The sequence below is a fragment of the Nerophis lumbriciformis genome, linkage group LG32 (assembly GCF_033978685.3).
Source record: "Nerophis lumbriciformis linkage group LG32, RoL_Nlum_v2.1, whole genome shotgun sequence".
NCBI classification, from domain to species: Eukaryota; Metazoa; Chordata; class Actinopteri; order Syngnathiformes; family Syngnathidae; genus Nerophis; species Nerophis lumbriciformis.
Window position 1 is genome coordinate 4,841,122 of NC_084579.2, and position 11,911 is coordinate 4,853,032.

At 41.9% G+C, this 11,911-nt stretch overlaps 1 protein-coding gene across 1 annotated transcript; it reads right to left on the minus strand.

The window, feature by feature from the left end:
- Positions 1–2,292: 2,292 nt before the first annotated feature.
- On the minus strand, positions 2,293–9,972 carry pnx (posterior neuron-specific homeobox). The gene is made up of 2 exons (XM_061926679.1): positions 9,762–9,972; positions 2,293–2,708 (listed from the first exon to the last, which is right to left on the minus strand). The coding sequence occupies exons 1-2, from the start codon at positions 9,970–9,972 to the stop codon at positions 2,293–2,295; spliced, it is 627 nt and encodes a 208-aa protein (XP_061782663.1).
- Between the last annotated feature and the right edge of the window lie 1,939 nt (positions 9,973–11,911).

The following is an 11,911-nucleotide window of genomic DNA, read 5'->3' on the forward strand; positions in this document are numbered from 1 at the left end:
GGGTTGTGCAAAGTTGTATCTTTTTATGTTGGAAGGGTTTGAATCCATCCATCCATCCATTTTCTACCACTTGTCCCTTTTTGGGGCGGTAGGCGGGGTATACACCCTGGACAAGTCGCCACCTCATCACAGAGCCATGGTTTGAATCGCCCCCCCCCAAAAAATTCTGTTCATTTTGAAAGGGAAATTTGTTACTGAAAATGTGGAACTATGTACAAAACCCAAAAGCAGTGAAGTTGTCACGTGTAAATCATACTTGCCAACCTTGAGAACTCCGATTTCGGGAGGTGGGGGAGGGGGTGGGGGTGGGCGTGGTCGGGGTGGGATGGGGGCGTGGCTAAAAGGGGAGGAGAATATTTACAGCTAGAATTCACCAAGTCAAGTATTTCATATATATATATATTCTAGCTATATATATATATATATATATATATATATATACATACATACAGGTAAAAGCCAGTAAATTAGAATATTTTGAAAAACTTGATTTATTTCAGTAATTGCATTCAAAAGGTGTAACTTGTACATTATATTTATTCATTGCACACAGACTGATGCATTCAAATGTTTATTTCATTTAATTTTGATGATTTGAAGTGGCAACAAATGAAAATCCAAAATTCCGTGTGTCACAAAATTAGAATATTACTTAAGGCTAATACAAAAAAGGGATTTTTAGAAATGTTGGCCAACTGAAAAGTATGAAAATGAAAAATATGAGCATGTACAATACTCAATACTTGGTTGGAGCTCCTTTTGCCTCAATTACTGCGTTAATGCGGCGTGGCATGGAGTCGATGAGTTTCTGGCACTGCTCAGGTGTTATGAGAGCCCAGGTTGCTCTGATAGTGGCCTTCAACTCTTCTGCGTTTTTGGGTCTGGCATTCTGCATCTTCCTTTTCACAATACCCCACAGATTTTCTATGGGGCTAAGGTCAGGGGAGTTGGCGGGCCAATTTAGAACAGAAATACCATGGTCCGTAAACCAGGCACGGGTAGATTTTGCGCTGTGTGCAGGCGCCAAGTCCTGTTGGAACTTGAAATCTCCATCTCCATAGAGCAGGTCAGCAGCAGGAAGCATGAAGTGCTCTAAAACTTGCTGGTAGACGGCTGCGTTGACCCTGGATCTCAGGAAACAGAGTGGACCGACACCAGCAGATGACATGGTTGGTTTGGTTTGCATTTCCTTTGGAAATCGAGGTCCCAGAGTCTGGAGGAAGACAGGAGAGGCACAGGATCCACGTTGCCTGAAGTCTAGTGTAAAGTTTCCACCATCAGTGATGGTTTGGGGTGCCATGTCATCTGCTGGTGTCGGTCCACTCTGTTTCCTGAGATCCAGGGTCAACGCAGCCGTCTACCAGCAAGTTTTAGAGCACTTCATGCTTCCTGCTGCTGACCTGCTCTATGGAGATGGAGATTTCAAGTTCCAACAGGACTTGGCGCCTGCACACAGCGCAAAATCTACCCGTGCCTGGTTTACGGACCATGGTATTTCTGTTGTAAATTGGCCCGCCAAATCCCCTGACCTTAGCCCCATAGAAAATCTGTGGGGTATTGTGAAAAGGAAGATGCAGAATGCCAGACCCAAAAACGCAGAAGAGTTGAAGGCCACTATCAGAGCAACTTGGGCTCTCATAACACCTGAGCAGTGGCAGAAACTCATCGACTCCATGCCACGCCGCATTAACGCAGTAATTGAGGCAAAAGGAGCTCCAACCAAGTATTGAGTATTGTACATGCTCATATTTTTCATTTTCATACTTTTCAGTTGGCCAACATTTCTAAAAATCCCTTTTTTGTATTAGCCTTAAGTAATATTCTAATTTTGTGACACACGGAATTTTGGATTTTCATTTGTTGCCACTTCAAATCATCAAAATTAAATGAAATAAACATTTGAATGCATCAGTCTGTGTGCAATGAATAAATATAATGTACAAGTTACACCTTTTGAATGCAATTACTGAAATAAATCAAGTTTTTCAAAATATTCTAATTTACTGGCTTTTACCTGTAAGTTGAAAAGGATTTGTTGTATTCTCTTTTTGTTTACTATTTACACAACGTGACAACTTCACTGCTTTTGTAAAAAGTGGCCTTTTTTTTTTCCAATGTGGCAAAATGTTTAATGTTTTGGTATGAATGTGTATAAGTTTGGAAGGCCTGTGTAATTAAGATAATATATGAATGTACAATGTCTGTCAAAAACATGTTTATTCAAAATAAGTTAAGTCATGATATGATCACAGGGTGAGGATAGTCTTTAGGTCACGTGACCGTGTGCTTGCATCAGCAATAAAAGCGGTTTTGGGCGAGCAGCGGCGGTGCAAAGAGGCACAGCGGCGTGCGCTGGGTGCAACAGAAGGGGGCGAAGGCGTGCGAAGAGCAGGTGGGGGCCTGCCAGGCCCACGTGGCGTTCTCTTCCTCCCCTCCTTGCGGGCGCTCCTTCCTCCACTTGGTGCGGCGGTTCTGGAACCAGATCTTGACCTGGGTCTCGGAGAGTTGCAAGGCGGTGGCGACGGCGTGGCGCTCCAGCACGGACAGGTAGTGACAGCGCCGGAAGCTGAGCTCCAGCGTGTGCAGCTGCTCCAGCGTGTACGCCGTGCGCACGCGCCGACCGCTCGCCTTTGACCTCTGGTGCTTGGCCCGGCAACATGCTGCTGCCGGATGTGGTTTCTCCCCGGTTTCCTCTCTCTGTACGGATGCTGCGTAAAGGAACGGTAAAAAAAAAAACATATTTAAAAGAAGCAGGGAGCTATTTCAAAATAAAAGCTCAGTACATTTCAGACTTAATTCAGGCTAACATTTTGTTGTTTGCTACGACCGATTTCTGAGGTATTAAAGCAGAGCTGGGCAAATATTTTGACTCGGGGGCCACATAGAGAGAAAAAATGTGTCTGGGGGGCCAAGGTGTATGTGTGTCAGTGACGTGCGGTGAGGTTGATGGCTGGTGAGGCACTGACTTCATCACAGTCAGATTTACAAACATATGAACCCTAAAGAGTATCTTATTCACCATTTGATTGGCAGCAGTTAACGGGTTATGTTTAAAAGCTCATACCAGCATTCTTCCCTGCTTGGCACTCAGCATCAAGGCTTGAAATTGGGGGTTAAATCACCAAAAATTATTCCCGGGCGCGGCGCCGCTGCTGCCCACTGCTCCCCTCACCTCCCAACGGGTGATCAAGGGATGGGTCAAATTCAGAGGACAAATTTCATTACACCTAGTGTGTGTGTGACAATCATTGGTACTTTAACTTAACTTTAACTTTACACATACAAACTGTAGCACACAAAAAAGCACATTTAATTAAAAAAAATGTTATTATGGTCTTACCTTTACTTATAAAATAAGACCATGAGCCGCTGTTGTGCTGGATTAATGCACCCCCTGACGGGAGTGTTATATCAACTAAAGCCCTCACTTAAACTTTCCACGTGCAAGATTGAATCTATTTAAAAAAAAGTGTAACCGAGGGTTTATAAATGTCGCCTATACTGTATGAAACTACAAAATAAACACGGAGGCTCCAGTTTACACGAGGACCACTTTATTTACCTTCTTTCAAAAACCTCCGCAACGTGTCATCACTTCCGCTCTTAGCGCCTTCAAAATAAGAGCTCAAGGCATATACTGTATAACAGCGCATAACAGGAACTTAACATCACAAAGAGGAAAGCCCATAAAAATAGGTTACAAAAGTTATTTAATAAGAAGCCAAAAAGTGCAAAAACAATAATGTTCGTGTTGGAGGAGTTGTGAATTAGGTACACCTGCATTGTGCAGGTGTACCTAATGTTGTGGCCCTGCAGTCATTCACAACTCCTCCAACACCAACATTATTGTTTTTGCACTTTTTGGCTTCTTATTAAATAACTTTTTAAAATAGATTCAATCTTGCACGTGGAAAGTTTAAGTGTGGGCTTTAGTTGATATAACAATTCTACGGCGGGGGTGCAGGAGGCGAGCCTCAGCCAGTGCGTCTTTTGCAGCCGTTTTATGATCGCTCAGCACAAGAAATACATTACACTTATACAGTTGTTGACAAAATACACTGTACATTATATACCTCAGCTAACTAAACTATGGAAATGTATAATATAATTCATATAGCAATACAGTCTCACTGCACAGCAGGCCAGCAGTTAGCCGAGTCCGCAATCCATGTTGAGGCACTGAGCGACGTGCCTCAACTGGCTGCTGATCACCGCACCGTCTCTTCTCAGTATTTGAACGGCAAATGTGAAAATTAAGCGATTTTAAATAAAAATAATCTAAAACTGGTGAAGTTAAATGGAAAATAACTTTATAGTATAATCACTGGATACATATAACAATTTAATAACGTTTTTTTCTTTTTACATTTTTTTTCTTTCCATGATGGCAGGTGAGGCCCCGCCTCTAGTGACTGCACGTCACTGATGTGTGTCCATCCATTTTCTACCGCTTGTCCCGTTCGGGGTCGTGGTGTTGCTGGAGCCTATCTCAGTTGCATTCGGGCGGAAGGCGGGGTACACCCTGGACAAGTCGCCACCTCATCGCAGGGCCAACACAGATATAAATTACATGTACACATTTAGCTGTAAAGTACAGTATGTGTGTTTGGCTCCCTTTTTTTTCAGGAACACTAATACCAAAACTCACAACGTCCGATAGAATTGTAAAAAAGGTATGACAGAACACCTAAAAGAAACGGAATGGAATTTTACAGTTTTTTACTGAATGGGACACTCAAAATGTACATTAAAATAAAGAAAGTTGGATTTACCATATTAACTATGAACAATAAAACATTGAATATTAACAACATGAACATATTTTGCTGCTTTGTTCCTGGTCTGAGCTGCTGTGACGTAGATTACCGTAATAACTCCTATAACACCCAAAAGTGCAGATTTTCACCATTGAAATACATTGTATAGTTGAAGACTTACGGTAATTCAAAAACATCACTGCACATCATAATGGCAGCTACAGTTTTGATGTTAAAGGTCTTAAAAAATGATGTAAAACTTCTGGCGGGCCGGATTAAAAGTCTTAATGATGTACATTAAAATAAAGTGGGATTTACAGTATTAAATATGAACAATAAAACACTGAATATTAACAACATATGAACATATTTTACTTCTCAGACAAGCTCCTAGACCAGTGGTTCTTAACCTGGGTTCGATGGAACCCTAGGGGTTCGTTGAGTCGGCCTCAGGGGTTCGGCGGAGGTCAAAACACACCCGACTCATCGTGTAAATAAAAACTTCTCCCTATCGGCGTATTACGGATACGACAACGTCAGACTGATTTGCAGGTGTGTAATTTGTTGTGAGTTTATGCACTGTGTTGGTTTTGTTGTTTGAACAAGGTGATGTTCATGCACGCTTCATTTTGTGCACCAGTAAAAAAAAACATGGTAACACTTTAGTATGGGGAACATATTCACCATTAATTAGTTGCTTATTAACATGCAAATTAGCAGTGTTGGGTTAGTTACTGAAAACCAGTAACTAGTTACAGTTACTAGTTACTTTATTTCAAAAGTAACTCAGTTACTAACTCAGTTACTTAAACCAAAAAGTAATGCGTTACTGTGAAAAGTAACTATTTAGTTACTTATATATATTTTTTTTTTTTTTTAAGGCCCCATTTAATGCCCTTTTAGCCTTCATTTTAGTACTGTTATTGCACAGGAGAATAATACAATGTGTTGATCAACTTGACATGCATTTGCATCACTCAACTCTGCTAAGCAATGTGCTCTACATACAACACACAAAGACAAAGATATGTTTTAAAGGGCCAATTTGTTTCAGACCAGAACAAATTGACAAAACTATTTTAAATAGCTGCAACTTAACATACATAAGTAACAAACAGCATAATAACATAGCTGTAAAACAAGAAAGGCACACACTACATACATAAAGCCTAACCAGGCGTTTTTTTTTATCTCAAGGAATTCTGAAATAAAATCATGTCTGAAGCCCAGAACACTCTACACATTTCCCCACTTAGTTTAAAGAAAAGGAAATATTAGCCTGGCCCACTAGTATCCCTTTTTAGGTTTGTGAACTTTATAGTCTAAACATTTAGAGTGATGTGATAATCAAACACTCTAAAAGTTTAAAATGAAAGAGTGTATAAGAGAATTGACAGAGTGTGTGTACCTTCAGTGTGCAGTGCCTCATTAAAATCCAGCCGCTGTTGGAGGTGGAGGTGAAGTGTGTCTCTCTTTACTAGCTTCGTCGGAGCATGTTGTTTTTGTAGCTGTTTCAGCGGATTTGAAACTTACATTCAACTAAAATGTTCTTTTCTTTGTGGTCGATAAAAGAAACGTACTGAAAATATCTCCATTTTAAGAAACTCGGCTTCGGGGTTCGCCATGACGTCTTGATAGTCGACACAGACACGCCCCCTCCCACACACACACACACACACGTACACACAGACAGCGCGCGGCGCGCCTCTTTTTTGTCGCTTCTTCAGCAGCGCTGCAACACTCAGATCTTCTCAGTTTCTAGCCGATACTACATAAAAAATAGCGCAAAATAACGCAGTAACGCATCATGTAGTAACGGTAACTGAGTTACTGAATATAAAAAATAACGCGTTAGATTACTAGTTACCGCCGATAGTAACGGTGTTACAGTAACGCGTTACTTTGTAACACGTTAGTCCCAACACTGCAAATTAGTAACATATTGGCTCTTAACTAGTCATTATTAAGTACTTATTAATGCCTTATTTGGCATGGCCTTATTATAACTCTAACCCTCTAACCCTAACCAAATAACTCTAAATTAAGTATTTGTTACTTAGAATATGTTCCCCATACTAAAGTGTTACCAAAAACATATAACTTTGTCTTGAATTTGAAAAAAATACTACATTTTATTGTTCACTAAAGAAGGGTTGGGTGAATGCGCATATGAAACTGCTGGTGTTCGGTACCTCCAACAAGGTTAAGAACCACTGTCCTAGAGAGTTGTGTATCTTTTACAATCCAGCAAAACACAACAAAAATGTAACAAACAGCAAAATATGATATATTATTTATATTATTATATTATTATTTATATATTATCACTTTTATGCGGAAATTTGTTGTAAAAATTAGCTTCCGCATCTGTTCCTGACAGTTCCAGAAAGTGGGATTTACAATATTAAATATGAACAATAAAACACTGAATATTAACATCGCTCCTTGATAGACATCTTTTACAATCAAGCAAAACACAACAAAATATGAATGCAAAGTGTAATAAACACCTACAATATGATATATTATCACTTTTATGTAGAAATTGTGGTTACATTTTGCCCAGGTCTGTATGAAAGTAACATCTTTACGACGTGAATAGTTTCTGACATTTAGCTAGCAGTATTAGAAACATCTAGTAGTAGTACAATGAAACGTCCACCTCATCATCATCATCATCTCTTTTTATTCCTTTCATGAAAATGCATACATACAAGCCACGTACACTTTCATTGTTTTTTGTTTCTTATACATTTCCATGATCAGAAAGGAGCAGATGGAAGAATACTATTCTTATATTTACCTGCCCCCTTTTTAACACCAATGATTTTAGATGACTTTATAACTGTTCCCTCCACCACCACCCGAACTCCAACATTTTAATTTCCCTTTAAGCATTTTCCCAATGACACGTCCAATCAAAATCAAAAATCAGTTTGATATAATTCCAGTTGTCTCTTTTTGTAACTCTTTTTAAATTCAAAGATATTCTTGCAACTTTTTAAGTCTCTCTTTAGAGAATTCCATGTTTTAAAGGAACATTACCCTTTAACATTAAAGGAATAAGTAATATAGATAGAAGTACAGGTAAAAGCCAGTAAATTAGAATATTTTGAAAAACTTGATTTATTTCAGTAATTGCATTCAAAAGATGTAACTTGTACATTATATTTATTCATTGCACACAGACTGATGCATTCAAATGTTTATTTCATTTAATTTTGATGATTTGAAGTGGCAACAAATGAAAATCCAAAATTCCGTGTGTCACAAAATTAGAATATTACTTAAGGCTAATACAAAAAAGGGATTTTTAGAAATGTTGGCCAACTGAAAAGTATGAAAATGAAAAATATGAGCATTTACAATACTCAATACTTGGTTGGAGCTCCTTTTGCCTCAATTACTGCGTTAATGCGGCGTGGCATGGAGTCGATGAGTTTCTGGCACTGCTCAGGTGTTATGAGAGCCCAGGTTGCTCTGATAGTGGCCTTCAACTCTTCTGCGTTTTTGGGTCTGGCATTCTGCATCTTCCTTTTCACAATACCCCACAGATTTTCTATGGGGCTAAGGTCAGGGGAGTTGGCGGGCCAATTTAGAACAGAAATACCATGGTTCGTAAACCAGGCACGGGTAGATTTTGCGCTGTGTGCAGGCGCCAAGTCCTGTTGGAACTTGAAATCTCCATCTCCATAGAGCAGGTCAGCAGCAGGAAGCATGAAGTGCTCTAAAACTTGCTGGTAGACGGCTGCGTTGACCCTGGATCTCAGGAAACAGAGTGGACCGACACCAGCAGATGACATGGCACCCCAAACCATCACTGATGGTGGAAACTTTACACTAGACTTCAGGCAACGTGGATCCTGTGCCTCTCCTGTCTTCCTCCAGACTCTGGGACCTCGATTTCCAAAGGAAATGCAAAATTTGCATGGTTGGGTGATGGTTTGGGGTGCCATGTCATCTGCTGGTGTCGGTCCACTCTGTTTCCTAAGATCCAGGGTCAACGCAGCCGTCTACCAGCAAGTTTTAGAGCACTTCATGCTTCCTGCTGCTGACCTGCTCTATGGAGATGGAGATTTCAAGTTCCAACAGGACTTGGCGCCTGCACACAGCGCAAAATCTACCCGTGCCTGGTTTACGGACCATGGTATTTCTGTTCTAAATTGGCCCGCCAACTCCCCTGACCTTAGCCCCATAGAAAATCTGTGGGGTATTGTGAAAAGGAAGATGCAGAATGCCAGACCCAAAAACGCAGAAGAGTTGAAGGCCACTATCAGAGCAACCTGGGCTCTCATAACACCTGAGCAGTGCCAGAAACTCATCGACTCCATGCCACGCCGCATTAACGCAGTAATTGAGGCAAAAGGAGCTCCAACCAAGTATTGAGTATTGTACATGCTCATATTTTTCATTTTCATACTTTTCAGTTGGCCAACATTTCTAAAAATCCCTTTTTTGTATTAGCCTTAAGTAATGTTCTAATTTTGTGACACACGGAATTTTGGATTTTCATTTGTTGCCACTTCAAATCATCAAAATTAAATGAAATAAACATTTGAATGCATCAGTCTGTGTGCAATGAATAAATATAATGTACAAGTTACACCTTTTGAATGCAATTACTGAAATAAATCAAGTTTTTCAAAATATTCTAATTTACTGGCTTTTACCTGTATATAGAAGTTATATAGATCAAGTTGCGACAAAGAATAACAGTTGTTTAGACTGTAACAGAAACAATTTAAAGTGCATACATTTACCTAATATAAAAATAAAAGAATAGTCCTTATTTAAACCATAACAATTTTTTGACCGACTTGAACCATTTGGTACTGAAAAATAAAAGAAAAATTAATTAAAAAAAAGAAAAAAACTTTTATCAGCAACATTAACTCAGTAGCACAATATAGACAACTTTAACCTATAAAACAATTTGTGCTGATTTTGTCATTTAAAAAAACCACCAAGTCAGGTGAGCGTTCTTGTCTTAAAGAAGTGTCTCACCTGTGGGGTGGTCCGTAGTGTTGCCGGTGAACTTGCCGGGGTCCAGGATGTCTTCCACAGAGAAGGCCGTCCTGTGTCTCGGAGGGACTTTGTGGAGTGACTGCATGATGTCAGCTGACGTGGACGCCACCTCGGCCTCATCCTGCTTAAATAGTCCACACTCACGTTTCCATCTGATGAAAGCAGACAATGGACCAACACACGCCTGCATGGAAATGACTCCTCCCTTGGGGGGGGCCCCGCTAAGTTATTTATTGGCGGGCATGTGGTTAAAATGTGCCCCCTTTCTTTGGCTGCATGTCGCTTTTTGTACTTTAGCTTGTCATTATTTGCCCGCCTGAGGTTTTAACGCCAGTGAGGAGCACAAAGGACGCTTGTGATGCTAAATGATGGACTTGTGATGCTAATTGATGGACTCCTCAAAGGGAAAGTGTGCTCCACTTTTGTACTTTTGACTGAAAGAACAACTTTATGAGTCTTTAAAACATCCGATTAGCCTGCACAGAGCTCACATAGTAGATATCAGATAAGCACATTCATTTGCTCATAGATCAGGTTATATTGCATTATGTATTTCAACAACATTAAATTAAAAAAGCCAAAAGCAGTGAAGTTGTCACGTTGTGTAAATGGTAAATAAAAAGAGAAGACAACAAATCCTTTTCAACTTATATTCAAGTGAATAGACTGCAAAGACAAGATATTTAACGTTCGAACTGGAAAACGTTGTTATTTTTTGCAAGTATTAGCTCATTTGGAATTTGATGCCTGCAACATCGCGTGGACATCGGGTGCAGTACCTCTGGATTGGCAGACCGGGGTGGTGGTTCCTCTCTTTAAGAAGGGGAACCGGAGGGTGTGTTCCAACTATCGTGGGATCACACTCCTCAGCCTTCCCGGTAAGGTCTATTCAGGTGTACTGGAGAGGAGGCTACGCCGGATAGTCGAACCTCGGATTCAGGAGGAACAGTGTGGTTTTCGTCCTGGTCGTGGAACTGTGGACCAGCTCTATACTCTCGGCAGGGTCCTTGAGGGTGCATGGGAGTTTGCCCAACCAGTCTACATGTGTTTTGTGGACTTGGAGAAGGCATTCGACCGTGTACCCCGGGAAGTCCTGTGGGGAGTGCTCAGAGAGTATGGGGTAACGGACTGTCTTATTGTGGCAGTTCGCTCCCTGTATGATCAGTGTCAGAGCTTGGTCCGCATTGCCGGCAGTAAGTCGAACACGTTTCCAGTGAGGGTTGGACTCCGCCAGGGCTGCCCTTTGTCACCGATTCTGTTCATAACCTTTATGGACAGAATTTCTAGGCGCAGTCAGGGCGTTGAGGGGATCTGGTTTGGTGGCTGCACGATTAGGTCTCTGCTATTTGCAGATGATGTGGTCCTGATGGCTTCCTCCGGCCAAGATCTTCAGCTCTCATTGGATCGGTTCGCAGCCGAGTGTGAAGCGACTGGGATGGGAATCAGCACCTCCAAGTCCGAGTCCATGGTTCTCTCCCGGAAAAGGGTGGAGTGCCATCTCCGGGTTGGGGAGGAGATCTTGCCCCAAGTGGAGGAGTTCAAGTACCTCAGAGTCTTGTTCACGAGTGGGGGAAGAGTGGATCGTGAGATCGACAGGCGGATCGGTGCGGCGTCTTCAGTAATGCGGACGCTGTATCGATCCGTTGTGGTAAAGAAGGAGCTGAGCCGGAAGGCAAAGCTCTCGATTTACCGGTCGATCTACGTTCCCATCCTCACCTATGGTCATGAGCTTTGGGTCATGACCGAAAGGACAAGATCACGGGTACAAGCGGCCGAAATGAGTTTCCTCCGCCGGGTGGCGGGGCTCTCCCTTAGAGATAGGGTGAGAAGCTCTGCCATCCGGGGGGAGCTCAAAGTAAAGCCGCTGCTCCTCCACATCGAGAGGAGCCAGATGAGGTGGTTCGGGCATCTGGTCAGGATGCCACCCGAACGCCTCCCTAGGAAGGTGTTTCAGGCACGTCCGACCGGTAGGAGGCCTCGGGGAAGACCCAGGACACGCTGGGAAGACTATCTCTCCCGGCTGGCCTGGGAACGCCTCGGGATCCCCCGGGAGGAGCTGGACGAAGTGGCTGGGGAGAGGGAAGTCTGGGCTTCCCTGCTTAAGCTGCTGCCCCCGCGACCCGACCTCG